At 43.4% G+C, this 18,875-nt stretch overlaps 1 protein-coding gene, 1 long non-coding RNA gene and 1 pseudogene across 2 annotated transcripts in view; all 3 read left to right on the top strand.

Moving 5' to 3' along the window:
* Positions 1-18,628, top strand: part of LOC148758822 (uncharacterized) — a 56,187-nt gene extending 37,559 nt beyond the window's left edge. Inside the window, exon 2 of the long non-coding RNA XR_016020326.1 lies at positions 13,562-18,628. This is a non-coding gene — a long non-coding RNA (uncharacterized LOC148758822). The remainder of the gene's footprint in view (positions 1-13,561) is intronic.
* On the top strand, positions 2,263-3,204 carry LOC148758824 (saoe class I histocompatibility antigen, C alpha chain-like). The gene is made up of 2 exons (XM_088795735.1): positions 2,263-2,520; positions 2,819-3,204. Exons 1-2 carry the CDS (start codon positions 2,448-2,450, stop codon positions 3,187-3,189), a joined length of 444 nt encoding a protein of 147 aa, XP_088651861.1. The 5' UTR covers positions 2,263-2,447; the 3' UTR covers positions 3,190-3,204.
* Positions 3,339-3,923, top strand: LOC148758823 (class I histocompatibility antigen, Gogo-C*0202 alpha chain pseudogene; annotated as a pseudogene).
* Positions 18,629-18,875: the final 247 nt, after the last annotated feature.

Here is an 18,875-nt window from a genome sequence, read left to right as displayed (position 1 = left end):
ATTTGTTGTTCTGAGCTGCTAACTTTTGGGTAACTTGTTATGCTGCCATACGTGACTAACACAGTGTCCAAAGAGAGAATGAATTATTGGACTTTTTTATTTGCTCTAAATTAATTAAATTAGACATGTCATTTGGTTTGCATTTTATTACCACTCACAACAATCTATTTACTTGAACTTCATTTCCAACTGTGACGCAAATAAACACAAAGGGAAGACCAGGCCATCCTAGGCTGATTCTGTGGTGGTCCCTAATAACAACCCTGGTTATTCACCTTGTCTCAGTTATGTAATCAAACATTAATATAGATGCTGGGAAGGGATTCTACAGATGTAACTAAGGTCTCCAATCAGCTGACCTTAGACCCGGGGACTATCCAAGGGGAATGTCTTAATCAGGCGAGTACTGACTGGGGTTTCTCCTAAGCAAACATTCCAAGTGAGAGGGATTCAGTGTGAGGCCTTTTCTCTACTGGCAGCTTTGAAAATGGAGGGTCACAGGGCAAAGACTGCTTGTGGACACTTGGGGTTGGGGCAGCACCCCCCTCTCTGACATTTGTCAAAGCAACAGGGACCTTAGACGTACAACTGGGAAAAGCAATTCTGCTAACAGCTCTCTGTAAGCTGGGAGGAAGATCCTGAGCTCGGGAGGAGCACACAGCTTTGTGACACCCTGAGCAGAAAACCCATCCACACCGAGCCTGGATTTCTAAGGAACTGTGAGTAAATAAGTGGATGTTGTTTTGAGCCACTAAGTTGTGGTAATTTGTTCCGCAGCAATAGAAAACTAATACACAGGCTCAACTGTGTAACAAATAAGCAAACAGCATTTTTTCCACTGGAATGAATTTATGAACTGATGTGCCCACTAGTTTGTAATAAAATATTTCCTTTTTTTGTATTTGACAGGTAACGATTTTACGTGATATAAATTTTAATACAATCATTCATTCATTCAACAAATAATGTAATGCCCACTATCTATCAGGAATGGCTTCAAATGCCTGGGATACAACCTTAACCTAAACAGCCCAAAGCCCCTGTGCTCATGTGCCTTACATTCTAGAAGCTTCCCAGAGTGACTCGGAGCCATTGGGGTATTTTTAGTGAAGAAATGACACAGCCTCACTGATGTTAGCAGGATCGCCAATCCCTGTGGGGAGAAGAGTCCTTGGCTGGCAGGTGAGGGGGTGGCACTAGTGCCACAATCGGGAGTGAGAGGGTGGTGGGGACTAAGGGGGAAGGGGGCCTGAGGGGTGAGAGAGACAGAGAAGAACTGGAGAAGCAGGGGGAGGGAAAGAGGCAGAGGTGAAGAATCCTAAAGCAGTGGAACTCTCAGGTTGAAATACGTTGTATTATAGATCTTTAGTAAATTATCTGAGACCGAGCGGGGTGTTCTGTGGAGCTGCCTAAACTCTAATCGCCTACTTCTGCTACTCAGTTTAAAAGTAATAATTATGTGTCCTGATAAAATATGCACACTGCTGAGATGTGAATCATTCATAAAAACAGGCAACACAGGAGCCCTGGTGAAGGGCATTCTAACTGCTTTGAACACTTGCAGCTTTGAGATTGTACATGGTCCTGGTTGAAATGCACAGAAACAAACTGCTTCCCCTGCTTCTTTGTATTGAGGATGCGGGGACTCAACAGACAAACTCAGGGCTGTGGAATGAATATCATTTTACCAGAGAAACATCCGGAGTCACAGGTGTACCGTCTGGGAAAGTGAGACTTAGGAGCTTTGAGAGTCTGGCTGCAGCGCTGTTTACACACATTTCTGCACCAAGGGGACAAATCACGGTTTTACAGATTAGCTTCCTGGTGATCAGGGGTTTCCAAGATTGTTCCCACTGTGGTTAATAAACAACAAGGAGACTGGTCTCTATGAGAATCTCCAGCTGCTGTTTTCAGGCACAACTTCTCCAGGGTGAAAGAGAAAAGCCCTGTCCTTCCTCTATTCCCAGGGCGAGCTCACTCTGTGGCACCAAGTTCCCTGGGGGTGTCTTCACCCAGAAGGGTCCAGGGGGAGACGTAAAGGGTGGGAGGCAGGGCGTCCATTTCAGGGAGAGGGATTCCGGGAAGAGAAGAGGAGGAAAAGGGCTGAGCCCTGGTTTCCTCAGACAGCCCCCGGGACAGGACTCAGGGTGACAGCGTGACACAGAGCGCTCAGAGCAGGAGGAGGGGTCAGGGCAGAGTCCCAGGTTCCTGAGGACGGAGTCTGGGGCGGGGAAGCTCAGTGTTGGGGAGTCCCCACCCCCCCGCGGTTTCACTTTTCCTTCTCACAACCTGTGTCGGGTCCTCCTGTCTGCAAACTCTTGACGCGGACCCGGTTCTCACTCCCATTGCGTGTCTGGTTTCTAGAGAAGCCAATCAGTGTCACCGCCTTTCCGGTTATAAAGTGTCCACGGACCAGCCCCCACGCAGATTGTCCCCAGACCCCAAGGATGCCCATCAGGGGCCCCGGAACCCTCCTCCTGCTGCTCTCGGGGGCCCTGGGCCTCACGGGGACACGGGCAGGTGAGTGCGGGGTCAGGAGGGAACGGCCTCCGCTGGGGAAAGCGAGGGGACCGCCCGGTGGGGACGCAGGACTCTGAGGAGGATGTGTCCCCACCGCCCGGCCCAGACCCCAGACCCCCGGCCCCGTGTCCCGCCCACTCCTGTCACCCATTCGGGTCTCCCGCTCCCTCCCCGCTCCGTCCCCCCCGTTTCCGTCTCCCGAGCCCCCCGCCCCTCCCGGCCCATCGCCCGCGGACCCGGGACCCGCGCCGGGAGGAGGGTCGCCTGGGTCTCAGCCCCTCCCCGTCCCCGTCCCCAGGCTCCCACTCCATGACGTATTTCTCCACCTCCTGGTCCCGGCCCGGCCGCGGGGAGCCCCGGTACATCTCCGTCGGCTACGTGGACGACACGCAGTTCGTGCGGTTCGACAGCGACGCGGCGAGTCCGAGGATGGAGCCGCGGGCGGCGTGGATGGAGGGGCCGTGGGTGGAGGAGGTGGTGCCGGGGTACTGGGACCGGCAGACCGAGACAGCCAAGGTCTCCGCACAGACTTTCCGACGGAACCTGAACACCCTGCGCGGCGACTACAACCAGAGCGAGGCCGGTGAGCGACGCGGCCCGGGTCCCGGTCACGACCCCCACGGACGAGCCGGGGTCTCCCCGAGTCTCCGGGTCCCAACTTCACCCTGAGGCTGCGGGACCCGTCCCGTCCCACCCCCCGGGAAGAGTCCGCGGGGACTTTGATCCGGTTGCATTTTCAGTTCAGGTGCCACCACTGCGGGTTGGGCGGGGTTAAAGGTCGGGGTTAAAGGTCGGAGCTGACGGCGGGGCGGGGTCAGGGTCTCACACCCTCCAGATCATGTACGGCTGCGACGTGGGGCCAGACGGGCGCCTCCTCCGCGGGTACTATCAGCTCGCCTACGACGGCGCCGACTACATCGCCCTGAACGAGGACCTGCGCTCCTGGACCGCGGCGGACACGGCGGCTCAGATCACCCGGGGGAAGTTGGAGAAGGCACGAAAAGCGGAGCATTGGAGGGGCAACTTTGAGGGCCTGTGCGTGGAGTCGCTCGGCAAATACCTGGAGAAGGGGAAGGAGACGCTGCAGCGCGCAGGTGAGAGGGGCCGCGGAGCCTCCTACGAGGAGAGGAGGAAATGGGATCAACACCCGGACACCCCCTCCCCGACCCCGGGAGATGGAGTCCGCCTGGGTTTTCAGATCCGGTACCAGAGAGCAACCCAAAGGGCCCCCCTTCTCTCAGGGACAGTTAGGGGTGCAGTCTCTCAGGGGATGGAGGGGGGACCGTCTCAGAAATGACTGATCAGCGGTTCCCTGTGACTCTGGCAGCTGCTCTGGGAACCCGGGGGGACTTTCTCTCTCAGGCCTTGTTCGCTGCCCCGCACACAGTGTGACTGAGCTGTGACCCCAGCTTTTCTGAGTCATGTGGCCTCCACCCAGCTCAGGACCAGGAATCCCTTTTCTCTCCATCAGAGACCTGTCTGAGACCGGGCTGTCTTATTCTGATTCTAGACCTTTCTAAAGACTAGAGATTATCCCAGATGCCTGTTTCCAGTGTGGTGTCTGGGTTTTCTGCTCCCTTCCCCCACCCCAGTTGTCCTGACCATCTCGGGATTGTCACATGACCACTGCTGGAGTGTCCCCTGAGGGATGCAAAGGTCCTGAATTTTCTGACCCTTCTCCACAACAACATGAGCATTTACAAAAGAGATTGAAATTTTTAAAAAGAACCAAATAGAATTTCTGGAGATTAAGAACTCGATAGAAGAAATTAAGAATGATAGCCAGCTTAGGTAGTAGAGTTGACCAGATGGAGGAAAGAATCAGTGACATCGAAGATAGAAACCTGGAAATTGTACGGATGGAAAAAGAAAGCAAAAAAAATAAATAAATAAATAAATAAATAAATAAATAAAAAGAAAAAAGAAAAAGAAAGCGACTTGAGACTTAAAAGAAATGAAAGAACTCTACAAGAACTTTCTGACTCCATCAGAAAGAGCAATATAAGAATAACGGGTATACCAGAAGGAGAAGAAAGAGAGAAGGGAACAGAGAATATATTCAAACAAATTGTTGATGAGAACTTCCCAAACTTGTGGACAGAACTGGATCCTCACATCCAAGAAGTAAATAGAACACCTAATTACCTCAATCCGAACAGGACTTCTCCAAGGCACATTGTATTGAAGCTGTCTAAAATCAATGACAAAGAAAGAATCCTCAAGGCAGCCAGGGAAAAGAAGATGGTAACCTACAAAGGAAAGCCCATTAGATAATCATCAGATTTTTCAGCAGAAACTCTACAAGCCACGAGGGAGTGGAACCAAATATTCAAAATATTGAAAGAGAGAAATTATGAGCCAAGAATAATATATCCAGCACAGATATCCTTTAGATATGAAGGAGGAATAAAGACCTTTCCAGACATACAGAAGCTGAGGGGATTTTCTAATACACGACCTTCACTACAAGAAATACCAAAGGACGCTATTCAGCCACCATCAACAGGGACAATTTGTGGCAACCAACACATAAAAAGGCGCAGAGTAAAGGCCTGACCGGAATATGGGAATGGAGAAAGTAAGCGTGATGAAGAAAATGGAATACTCTGAATATCAAACTTTCTTTTACATAAACTTAAGGGTAACCACTCAAAAAAAAATCCAGAACTGAAATATATATTGCAATAAAAGAAGAAACAGAGGGAAACATGGTAGAATACCAGGACACAGAAACAATAGACAACAACAAAAAGCAAAACAACAAGGGAGACACAGCCTTAACAGAAAAGTAAAGATAGAATGACAGGAAATCCTCACATATCGATAATCACCCTAAATGTAAATGGACTGAACTCACCAATAAAAAGGCACAGAGTAGCAGATTGGATCAAAAAACTAAACCCAACCATATGCTGCCTCCAAGAGACACATCTCAGCTACAAGGACAAGCATAGACTCAAAGTGAAAGGGTGGAAATTGACACTCCAAGCAAATGGTACCCAGAGAAAATCAGGTGTAGCCATCATGATATCAGATGAAACAGACTTCAGGGTGAAAAAGATAACAAGAGACAAAGATGGACATTTCACAATGTTAAATGGGACTATACAACAAGAAGACATAAGAGTCATCAATATTTATGCCCCCAATCAGGGAGCACCAAAATATACCAAGCAACTACTAACAGAACTAAAGAGAGAAATTGGCCAAAACACAATTATACTAGGGGACTTAAATACATCATTGACACCTATGGATAGATCATCCAAACAGAAAATAAATAATGAAATAGCACCCCTAAATGACACATTAGATGAAATGGACATAATTGACATATACAGAGCACTTCATCCTAAAACATCAGACTATACATTCTTTTCTAGTGTACATGGAACATTCTCAAGGATAGACTATATATTGGGACATAAAATCAGCCTCAGCAAATTTAAGAAGATTGAAATCATACCAAGCATATTCTCTGATCACAAGGCTTTGAAATTGGATATCAACTGTAAAAAGAAAGCGGGAAAAAACACAAATGCATGGAGATTAAACAACATACTTTTAAAGAACGACTGGGTCAAAGAAGAAATTAGAGGAGAGATCAAAAGATACATAGAAACAAATGACGCTGAAAATACATCCTACCAAAATTTTGGGGATGCAGCAAAAGCAGTTTTAAGAGGGAAATTTATATCATTACAGGCCTATCTCAAAAACAAGAAAAATCCCAAATAAATAACCTCTTGCTACACCTTAAAGAACTAGAAAAAGAAGAACAAGTGAAACCCAAGGTCAGCAGAAGAAAGGAAATAACAAAAATCAAAGCAGAACCAAATAAAATAGAGAGCAAAAAGACAATAGAAAAAATTAATGTGACAAAGAGCTGGTTCTTTGAAAAGATTAACAAAATTGACAAACCCCTGTCTAGACTCACTAAGATAAAAAGAGAGAAGACACTAATTAACAAAATCAGAAACAAAAAAGGGGACGTTATCACGGATATCACAGAAACACAAAGGATCATCGAAGAATACTATGAAGGACTATATGCCACCAAATTCAATAATCTAGAAGAAATGGACAAGTTCTTAGAAACAAATAGCCTTCCAAGGCTGAAACATGAAGAACTGGAAAATCTAAACAGACCGATCACCAGTAACGAAATTGAATCCGTCATCCAAAACCTTCCCAAAAGCAAAAGTCCGGGACCAGATGGCTTCACTAGGGAATTCTACCAAACCTTCAAAGAGGATCTAATACCAATCCTGCTCAAACTCTTCCAAAAAATTGAAGAAGAGACAGTACTCCCTAACTCATTTTATGAGGCCAACATTACCCTGATACCAAAACCTGGTAAGGACAACACAAAAAAAGAGAACTACAGACCAATATCTCTGATGAATACAGACGCAAAAATCCTAAACAAAATTCTAGCAAATCGAATACAACAATGCATTAAAAAGATTATTCATCATGACCAAGTGGGGTTCATCCCTGGGGCACAAGGATGGTTAAGCATCCGCAAATCCATCAATGTGATACATCACATAAACAAAATAAAGGACAAAAATCATATGATTTTATCAATTGATGCAGAAAAAGCATTTGACAAGATACAACATCCATTTATGATTAAAACACTTAATAAAATAGGTATAGAAGGAAAATACCTTAACATAATAAAGGCCATATATGACAAGCCCTCAGCTAATCTCATAATTAATGGGGAAAAACTGAAGCCCTTTGCTCTACGTTCAGGAACACGACAGGGCTGTCCCCTATCACCTCTGCTTTTCAACATAGTGTTGGAAGTCCTTGCCAGAGCAATCAGGCAAGAGAAGGAAATAAAAGGCATCCAAATTGGGAATGAAGAAATTAAATTATCACTCTTTGCAGATGATGTGATGCTATGTATAGAAAACCCTAAAGACTCCACCAAAAAGCTATTAGAAACAACGCATACAGTAAAGTTGCTGGCTACAAAATCAACGTACAAAAGTCCACTGCATTCCTATATACTAACAATGAAATCTCAGAGAAAGAAATACAAAAAACAATTTATTTTGCAATTGCAGCAAAAAGAATAAAATACCTAGGAATAAACTTAACCAAGGATGTGAAAGACCTATATGCTGAAAACTATAAGACATTTTTGAAAGAAATTGAAGAAGACACAGAGGAATGGAAAGACATTCTGTGCTCATGGATTGGAAGAATCAACATAGTTAAAGTGGCCATATTACCCAAAGCAATATACAGATTTAATGCAGTCCCCATCAAAATCCCAATGGCATTTTTTAAAGAAATAGAACAAAAAATCATCAGATTTGTTTGGAACCACAAAAGACCCCGAATAGCCAAAGCAACCTTAAGAAAAAAGAACAATACTGGAGGTATCACACTCCCTGACTTTAGCTTGTACTACAGAACTACAATAGTCAAAACAGCATGGTTTTGGCAGAAAAACAGACATATAGACCAATGGAATAGAATTGAGAACTTAGAAATAAAACCACATAAATATGGACAGATAATTTTTGACAAAGAAGCTAAAAACATACAATGGAGGAAAGACAGCCTCTTCAATAAATGGTGCTGGCAGAATTGGATAGTCACGTGCAAAAGAATGAAACTGGACTGCTATCTGTCACCATGTACCAAAATTAATTCAAAATGGATCAAAGACTTAAGCATAAGACCTGACACAATGTACTGTATAGAGGAAAACATAGGTACTAAACTTATGGACCTTGGTGCAGTCGTTATGGAAGGCAGTGTGGAGGTTCCTCAAAAAATTACGAATAGAATTGCCATGTGACCCAGCAAGCCCTGTCCTGGGGATCTACCCAAAAAATCTGAAAACATTTAGACATGAAGACACGTGTGCTCCAATGTTCATTGCAGCTTTGTTTACAGTGGCCTAGAACCAAAATGTCCTTCGATAGATGAATGGATAAAGAAGTTGTGGTATATATACACAATGGAATACTATTCGGCGATAAGAAAAGATGATATAGGAACATTTGTGACAACATGGATGGTACTTGAGAATACAATGCTAAACGAAATAAGTCAGACAGAAAAAGCAGAGAACCATATGATTTCACTGATATATGGTATATAAACCGAAAACAACAAAAGAACAAGACAAACAAATGGGAAACAAAAACTCATAGACACAGACAATAGTTTAGTGGTTACCAGAGGGTAAGGGGGGTGGAGGGTGGGAAATGAGGGTAAGGGGGATCAAATATATGGTGATGGAAGGAGAACTGACTCTGGGTGGTGAACACACAATGGGATTTATAGATGATGTGATACAGAATTGTACACCTGAGATCTATGTAATTTTACTAAAAATTGTCACGCCAATAAATTTAAAAAAATAAATAAAAATGAAAAAAATTTAAAAAGAAATCTTTTGCTTTGGAAATTGCATCTTTTTAGAAATTAAATCTTAAAAGTGCCAGCATTCACTAAAGAAAGAGATGTTAGAGTCTTTCATCTGTGTGTTTGTATGTTAATTACACAAATATTTCTCTAGTGTCCTTAGATGGTGGGAGCTGAGGGTACAGAGATGATGCCAGGTCCCTGCTCCTGTGCTCCCGTCCCCCTCACCTCCCCCTGCCATTGATCCATCCCTCCCACCAGCCCCTCTGAGGACCCTGCTCTCTTTGCTCCTAGCTCTCCTCTCCCCCTCCCTACACTTCCTTCCTAGAATTTAATCTCCACTTCCTCTCTCCTCCCACCTTCAGCACCCACAAAACCTCCCCAGGTGGAAACACATCACTGACATACCAGGCAGGCCCCCAACATAAAGTTTCTGACCACCCCTAGGACCAGTGTGGCTTGGGCCTCTCTCTCAGACCTCTAAGTACCCTTGAGCTTGTCACCCACTTTCAGCGTGACTCTCCTACCAGAGAGAGCCAGGGCCCTGCAAAGCACAGAAAGAGAGAAAGAACAAGCCGTCTGCTACTTGACCACAGGTTGCTCCTGGCCTTCTCAGTCCCTCCCCAGAAGAGGTCTGAGTGGGGAAGGGGCACCTGGGCACAGAGGAGAGTTGCAGCCTCTCCCAGACCTGGAGCTGAGCGCCACCGAGCAGGGCCTGATCAAAACCTGCAGCTGGAGGTCCCTGCTTCTCTCTGCTCACAGAATCGGCCCTCCCTGCTCTCCCACATCCTAACCCAGGCCTTTGCTTTGTCCGTTTTGTCTATCTCAGAGGTGCTGGAGGAGCCAAGCAGAATAAGGTCCAGTGCCCCGTTCCCTCTTCCCAGGCACCTCCGTATCCCCTCCCACCAGCAACCAGAAAATAGCAGTATGGCCTGCAGAGCCCCAAGTCTACTGAGGCTGATCTATGCTCCAGGGTGAGGAGGAAAGGAAGGGCATGGGGAGGAGGGGAATGGGTGTGACAGGGACTGATGGGACAGCAGGGTACAGAGCAAGTGGCTCTGGGGCCGGAGGGCAAGTCCTGGCATGGCCCTGACCTGCAGCCTTGTTCTCCAGGCTCGTGGGCAATATCACACACTCAGCACTGGCAGAGCCTGGTGGGGCTGACCCTCTCTGTGAGGTGCCAGTCCCCACCCAAGGGCTGACCCTACGAGAAGAAAGGCTGGTGTAAGGAGGTATTAGTGCTCATATGAGCCAGGTGAGTCACCAGCTCCAGGCCCCACACACTGACCTCACGTTCAGTCTGAGACAACCCTGGTACAGGATTCTTCATTGTCACCAGGACTGACTGAGGGAGGGTGCAGGATATGACTGGTGTAGAATCTACCACCCTTCCAGCAACTCTGTCTCTCAGTCCAAAAGGTTCTCTCTGGCAGTGTCTCCGGGTGAGCCCCTTTCCCTGGGGTCCCCTGGCTCCCTTTTGGTTCCTCCTGGTTTCCTAGTCATATAAGCCAGGCTTCCTCTCCCCCCATCCTGGCCTCCTGGGCAGGCTGCTGGGAACGTGTGCCCAAGGGACTCGCAGATGCGCACACACATACCCACCTAAACTGTCTGTGTTAAGGACATACAAGCCTCCTCAAAGATGCTCAAACACATCAGCTGGGCATGACCTGAGCACCTATGACCTGGCCACAGGGGAGCACAAGACTGTCCAGCATCTTTGGAGAAGGCACCTGACCTGGCACATAGTAGGTGCTCAGTAAATGTGTGTCCTCTGGCCACAAACCACCCCCACCCTGCTGGCATCACGTTGGTCTGTCCATTCCTCCTTGCCCAGCTCAGGGCGCAGCAAACTATAATCTGAAAGCTCAACGTAGTTTTTAAATGACTGTGGAAGAAATTGAAAGAAAAACATATTCTGTGACATGTGAAAATTATAGGTGTAGTCACACAACGGCCTAGCCAACTGTCCCCCCATGTCTTTCTTTAAGGAAAGAAGAGTCTGTGAGATGTGCCTTTCTGGGACTTTGTTCCATCCTTGTGTTTACACCTTATGTCTCTCTGTCTGGTCCCCAAAAGATGGTTTGCAGCCAAAGACGGGTAAGATATCTCACGGAAGATACAACCTAAGCCAGGCGGAACCGAGTGGGGACCCCCAATACCTGCCTTAGAAGAATATGCGAAGGAGCCTTGCCTCCCCTTCCCCCTGCCTGGGAGAAGCTGTTGCCGGCTCTGGCTTTTCGCTTGCACCTGTTTGTGAGAAAAGTCATAAAGACAACAAAGATCAGTTCTCTCACTTATCTCAACGGAGCTGTTACAATGAGAGACTTGACCATGACCATGAGAAGGTACATACCTTAGGTAAGACATCTTGGGGCCTTGTCCTTCGGCTGTTTACAGATAAAGGGTGATTGGAATAAACGTTTTTCTGTTATGATGTATGAGTCTCACAGACCATGTAAGAAACAAAGTTACTTTCTTGTATTTGTATACCTATCAATAAAAACCTTCAGTCAGCCTTATTCTGGGCTCCAGTCCTCTGAGACTGAGACACCCCTGGCCTTCGGAGAGATTTAACTGCATTAAGTCTCTGTTTGTTTCTTTCTTAAAATCTTAATTCAAACCGCCCCTTCTCGCACCCTCACTGCCCATGTTGCGCTGGACGCGACAGTCAGACTTTTCAACAACCATGGAGGCTAGAAGAGATTAGAGCAGCGCCTTCAGAATTCTGAGGACAAAGAATTACCAGCTCAAAACAGTGCGTCAAACTACTAGTTTCAAGGTGAAAAAGAGATATTTTAGATAGAAAGAGCCTCAGAATGTATTTTCCATTCCCCCTTTTTCTGGTTGTTGCTGAAGGATATGATCCACCCATACAAAGAAGTAAACAAAGGGACAAGAAACAGGAAAAGGGGGGAGACGAAGGGAAGCCCCAGATCATGAGGGAAGAGAGACCCCAATGGCAGCTGTGTATCAGGCGTGGAAGGCAGCGAGTCCAGCCTTCCAACTGAAGGCTGCGGGAGTGACTTTTTAGAAAGAGAATCAACAGAATACCTGCTATGTCAGAACGTCTTGAGAGGAGATTCAAACATGTGACCAGGAATTGGGGATTGGATTATATCAGAACACCAAAAAGAAAAAAAATTTGTTTTAAAGACAATTATTTAAATTCCAGAAAAACAAATTATTACACAGGAAAGGAAATAGTAAGGGTTTATCACATGGGAGAAAAGTGCACAAAGATCAGCCCAAAGTTTTTTCTCAAGATTGCCTGGGATTCACACTAAACACTGGGCTTCAACCGCACTGGCAGAGCTTAGCGAAATGGCCGCGAGGGAATCTGGACACCATTCACTACACATTCCATCTCAGAATATAGCCCACATTTTGCAGCCATGATGAAGTTAAATTAGGAATAAATGGCAAAAATGTAACTAACAGTACACATTGGAAAAATTAAAATCACATTTCCAAATAACTCGTGATGAAAATTCACAGAGGAACAGGCTGCTGTGTGCTTTCTGCTTGCCTGGGAGCAATGGATGGCACGGTGAAAACCCTGGCTGGAAATGTGGGAGTATTGATTTCAAGTTCAGGAGCATGACCAGCAGACTCATTACCACCTCTTCTAGTCATCAGACAGTGAAAAGCTGAAGCAATACCTAAGACAAGAGCAAAGGAAGGCCTAAGGAAGGAGATAAAACTAGCGTCTGCAGGTGATATGAAGAAACTCCAAAGATATATACAATAAGGCATTAGAAATAATAGGAGAATCTATCAAGTCACCAAATACAAGATCAATATGCAAAACTCAATTACATTTCTAGGCACTAGCAACAATTACAGACGTAAGTTTCTTTATCTTTAACACAGAATTACAGCAGTTACTTGAGCTTATCTTTAGTCTGACTTGTTTCTGATTTACTCTGTTGTTTTAAACCACAGCTTTGTCATTTCGTTTTTTACTTTATCTCAGTGAACTGAAGATCATTTTCAATGTATATTTTTAAGGAAAAATACCTTAGGTTCTTTCCTATGAAAACTCTTTGGGTTGTCTTTACAAAATTAGGACAATTTAATGAGGCATAAAATTACTAGATCAAAATATTTCCCCCTGTTCTCAAGAGAGGTTAATTTGTCGTTAGTAGCATTTAGTGCAGCGGTAGGAAACTTTGAAACCAAAATTTTTTTTTAAGTCCTTTGCAAGTAACTTCTTTCTTCTTTTGAACATTGATGATTATAGATTTTTTTAAATGTTATAGAGTTTAATGTTTTAATTTTCTTTTTTTTTAATTTATTGGGGTGACAATTGTTAGTAAAATTACATAGATTTCAGGTGCACAATTATGTATTACATCATCTATAAATCCCATTGTGTGTTTACCACCCAGAGTCAGTTCTCCTTCCATCACCATATATTTGATCCCCCTTAGATTTTTTTCTTAATAGTCATAGAAGAATAAATTTTGCCAGCTATGCCTAGAGGCTGTATTCAATTATCTTTCTTTCTACACACTTAGGAGAATCATATTTCTCAGCCCCCTTGAAATTGGGCAAGACAGTCTGACTTGTTTTGTCCACAGAAATGTAAATGGAAGTGTCACTTCTGGATGGGAGCATTTAATTGCTTATCTTTCTTCTCTTGCTGTAGAAACACTTGTTGATTTGGAGAGGCCATAAGATTGAAGAACCGAGCTTGGAGGACAGTGTACTGGAAGGACTGGCCCTTCAGCAGCCATTGCACAGGAAAAAAATAAACTTGTTTCACGTGATGCCACTTAACAGCTCCAGCAGAAACGAGCCTATCTTGACTGATAGGACATAGATCTCTTCTGATTGATTTTGTCTGGGATGCAGTAAGTCCTTTTAATCAGCACACACGATTTTCTTCACTTCAGGAAGGTTTTCTCCTACAACATCTTAAATCATTAATTCTAATTTTATTCTACTGGCCTGTCCTTCAGGAAAACCACTCATGCATTTATTGTCTCCCTATTCCTTATTGTTTTGTAGATGATCATTTTAAAATTAAATTACTTTTTCTTTCCACATTCTGGGAGATATTCTGAAGTTCTTATTCCATATCAATGATTACTTACCACAGCAGCAACTGTGATTTAAGAATATTAGTAGCCACGTTATCCCTTGTCTACACCCCAGATAGGAATGTTAGCAGATTCATTTCTGGGGGAAATGACTAGTAGACGAGAAAAGTACTAGGGATGCTGAGAGCTGCGCATCCTTCAAAAAGTACAGAGGCTTTGCCTGATTATTCTATTAGGTTGGTGCAAAAGTAATTGCGCTTTTTGCTATTATTTTTAACCTTTTAAACCGCACTTACTTTTACACCAACATAAGAGATCAATGGTTCTCAATGGGCATGACTTTGCCTCCCAGGAGAAATTTGTCAGTGTCTAGAAAGTTTTTTGGTTGTCATAAACGACGAGGAGGTGCTACTGGCATCTAGTGGTAAAAGCCAGGGATGCTACTAAACATCCTACAATGCACAGGACAGCCCTTAGAACAAAGGCCCAAAATGTCAATAGTACCCAAGTTGAGAAACTCTTCTAGAGTAAAATCCAACACTTAGCAAATCACACACACACACACAGAGAATTTCCAAGCACTTCTATGCTGTAGTCATTCTTCTTTAACTTCGAATGTTTAAAAATTTGCAAATATACAGAAAAAATGGAAAGAATAATATGAAATGTGTGCAATAACACCTGTTTGGAAAGCCTCTAATAAGTAGCACAAAAATCTAAACATATAAAGCGACACGAGAGAAATAGATAAAACAGGGCCCTGAATTAAACCATTTAAAAGCCCTATACATCATATCTTTAGAAAGAAAAGAGAAGACATCTATGAAACTAGAATAGAATACTATAAAATGAGACTCCTCTGAGGACACAAATAGTACCTTTTGTCATTAAAAATATGATAGAGATAAAAAATAACTTAATAAAATAGTTGGAAGTTAACATTGACAAAATGTTTTGGGAAGTACAAAAAACAAAAAGAGATGAAAATTAACATAGAAAACATGAGAAATACGAAGTACCAATCCAGGAAACCAACTAAATGAAGAGACATACCATATTCATGGATCAGAAGACTCAATAATGTTAAGATGCCCATTCTCCTAATATTTGTACATAAGTTCAACACAATGCCCAAAAAATAATTTCTCTGTAGAAACTGATAAGCTGATTCTAAGATTTTATGGAAAAACAAAGGACTTAGAATAACCAGAAAAAAACTGTGAAGGAAAAGAAAAGATTGGAGAACTTGCACTACCTGATTCTAAGACTTGATATAAAGCAACAGTGATTAAAAGAGTATAGTGTTAGTTAACCGATAACCAAATAGATCTGTAAAACTGAATCGAGAGTTCAGAAATAGATCTACCTTATATATTTAATTGATTTTTTTTTTTAAATAAAAAGTGCCAAAGCAATTCAATGGAGAAGAAAAATATTTCAACGAATGCTGCTGAAACAATTGAATATCCATATGGGGCAAAAATGAACCTCAATACATGAAAATTAATGAAACATTGATTATAGATCTAAACATAGAAGCGAAAGCTAGAAAGCTTCTAAAAGGAAACGTAAGACAAATACTGTTATGACTCTGGGGTAGACAAAGATTCTTGGTACTTAGAAAACATTAAACATTTAAAAATATATAAATTGGACTACATCAAACAAAAATTTTTGTTCTTCCAAAGACACCATTAAGAAAATAATGGTGTCTACCCTATTAGGAAAATAATGGTGTCTAGCCACAAAGATAAAATATGGGCAATTCAACAATTGGAAAAGGATTTATATCCAGAATATTTAAAAGACTCCTAGAAATAAAAATAATCCAATAAAAATAAACAAAAAGGTGGAACAGTCACCTCTAAGACAGGATATGGTAGTGGCTGGTAAGCACAGAAAAAAATGCTCAACATCCTCAGTCATCAGGAGAATGCGAAGTCAAAGCACAGCGAGAGTCCTGTACTCATTTGTGAGAATAGCCAACATTAAAAAGACTGTCAATACCAAATGTTGCCAAGGATATAAAGGAACCAGAAACTCTCATACATTGGTGGGGCGGAGGGTGGTTAAAATGATACCATCACTTGGAAATTTGTCTGGCAATTTCTCATAAAGTTTCAGGTCCTCGTACCCTATGACCCAGCAATTTCATATCTAAGTATTTAACCGAGAGAAAGGAAAATGCTTGTTAAGGGCTGGATTGAGTCCCCTCAAATTCATACAAGTTCTAACCCCTTGTACCTCAGAATGTGACTGTATATGGAGATAAGTTCTTTAAAGAGGCAATTAAGTTAAAATGAGGTCATTAGGGTGGGCCCTAAACCAAATGACTGGTGTCCTTATAAGAAGAGGAGATGAGGACACAGTTAAGTACAGAGGGAAGACCGAGTGAAAGCACAGGGAGGAGAAGACAGCCATCTGCAAGCCAAGGAGAGACACTCAGCAAAAACCAGCCCTGCTGACACCTTCATCTTGGATTTCTGGCTTCCAGAGTTGTGAGAAAATAAGCTTTTGTTATTTAAGCCATCCACTCTGTGACACTTAATTATGGCAGTCCTAGCAAACTATTACAATGTATGTCCATTAAAGGACTTATTCAGGAATGATCACAGCAGCGTTGCTCAAAATAGCCAAGTTGGAAGGTAACCCAAATGTCGACAGGTAAATTGATAAACAAATGTGGTACATTCTAGCAAAAGAATATTACTGAGGAACAAAAAGGAACTGATACATGGAACAGCATGGATGAACCTCAAAAACATTGTGGTGACTCGGCCTGCGCTGCAGCGTACCCTGCTGAGGTGTGCTCCGTCTGCCGGTCACCACGGCAAACGTGGTCCACATGAAGCTGTATGACACCCTGGGCGGCCCACCCGCACCAGCGAGAACGAGCTGAAGAAGGCACATAGAAAGTTAGCCAAGGAATACTGTCCTGATAAGAATCCAAATGCTGGTGGCAAATTCAAGGAAATCAGTTTTGCATATGAAGTACTATCAAGTCCTGAGAAGCGTGAGTTACATGACTATATGGTGAACAAAGTCTTCGGAAAGGCAGCGGCAGAGGAGGTGGAATGGATGATATTTTCTCTCACATTTTTGGTGGGGTGTTGTTCGGCTTCATGGGCAATCAGAGTAGAAGTCGAAATGGCAGAAGAGAAGACATGATGCATCCACTCAAAGTATCTTTAGAAGATCTGTATAATGTCAAGACAACCAAACTACAGCTTAGCAAGAATGTACTCTGTAGTGCATGCAGTGGCCAAGGAGGAAAGTCTGGAGCCTGCAGAAGTGTAGTGCCTGTCGGGGTCGAGGTGTTCGCATCATGATCAGACAGCTGGCTCCGGGGATGGTACAGCACATGCAGTCTGTCTGTTCCGACTATAACGGAGAAGGAGAGGTAATGAATGAAAAGGACCGCTGTACAAAATGTGAAGGGAAGAAGGTGATTAAAGAGGTCAAGATTCTTGAAGTCCACGTGGACAAAGGCATGAAACATGGACAGAGAATCACATTCACAGGGAAGCAGACCAAGCCCCCAGAGTGGAACCAGGAGACATTGTTCTTTTGCTACAGGAGAAAGACCATGAGGTGTTCCAGAGAGATGGGAATGATTTGCACATGACATATAAGATAGGACTTGTTGAAGCTCTGTGTGGAGTTCAGTTCACATTTAAGCACCTTGATGGTCGTCAGATTGTGGTAAAGTACCCCCCCAGGCAAAGTGATTGAACGAGGATGTGTCCATGTCGTTCGCAGTGAAGGAATGCCACAGTATCGTAATCCCTTTGAAAAAGGTCATCTTGACATAAAGTTTGATGTGCAGTTTCCTGAAAACAACTGGAACAACCCAGATAAGCTTTCTGAACTAGAAGATCTTCTGCCCTCTAGACCAGAAGTTCCCAACATAATTGGAGACACAGAGGAGGTAGAGCTTCAGGAATTCGATAGCACCCGGGGCTCAGGAGGTGGCCAGCGGCGTGAAGCTTACAATCAGAGCTCTGACCAAGAGAGCAGCAGCCATCACAGGCCGGGGGTGCAGTGTGCCCATCAGTAAACTCTATAGAAAAATTGCACAAGTGGATTTTCTTTCCACGTCTGCCTGGTTTGTTTTCGGCGATCCAGCTGGAGTGTCTGGGTCAGTCGGGATGAACTGATGGACATCTGTTGATCTATGTGTAACTTTTAAAATTGGTATAGTATCTCCAGAGTGTATAATTTAAACTAACCACAAAGCTTTACATCTTCATTTTGACTGTTCTGTAGCAAAATAAAGCACTTGAAAGGAAACAAGACCCCCTTTCACACATGGGTTTTAAGTTTCAGTCTTGGCATCTGTGCTTAATTTTTATCGGTTTTGTGTAGAGTTTTTTGTTTAATATTTTAAATTCAAATCCCACATTGTAAAGTTGTGCACAATTTGTCCTGAAGTTTTGTGTTTGGCTGCACCCGCATAAACTGCTACAAATAGAATAAAGAATTTCATAGCCTGTATCTATCATTTAGGTGCATGGAAAAATGGGCTTTGCACACAATGGGTTTGGAGCTGGAACATGGAAAAAACTGCATTAGCTGTGGTTGTAAAGATTTTTGGTTGTTTTTTTTTCCTTTTTTTTAAACATCTTGTGAAAGGTTTTTGAAACTCAATAATAAAAAGCAGTTGGTGTAAATTATTCTTTGTGTCACATTTTTAGAAGGAAGAGCATATTTTGAACTAGAGGCTGTATCCTTAGTTCTGGTTCTTAAGCAGCCCTTAAAAACCCATTGGCCTGAAGCTTTCGCCTCAGGAATGTGCCCATATGATAGTTTTAAAAGGCAAAAGAAAGTTTGATATGTAGGTAGAAACAGGCTGTATTGGTTTCAGTTGATAATTTGTAGACTCGAGGACATCGGAGTTGTGTAACTCGCATCCGGGCCAGG

Source organism: Rhinolophus sinicus, chromosome 2 (genome assembly GCF_057876585.1).
Source record: "Rhinolophus sinicus isolate RSI-liver-muscle chromosome 2, RSI-T2T, whole genome shotgun sequence".
Taxonomy (NCBI): Eukaryota; Metazoa; Chordata; class Mammalia; order Chiroptera; family Rhinolophidae; genus Rhinolophus; species Rhinolophus sinicus.
Note: the sequence above shows the minus strand (reverse complement) of the source record. Positions and strands in the feature narration are given on the sequence as shown.

Bases quoted from the DNA above. Each gene is read 5' to 3' on its own strand.
- LOC148758824 (XM_088795735.1), top strand. From the start codon at position 2,448: ATGCCCATCAGGGGCCCCGGAACCCTCCTCCTGCTGCTCTCGGGGGCC. The intron at 2,521-2,818 runs GTGAGTGCGGGG...CCCCGTCCCCAG, and splicing joins CCTCACGGGGACACGGGCAG to GCTCCCACTCCATGACGTAT.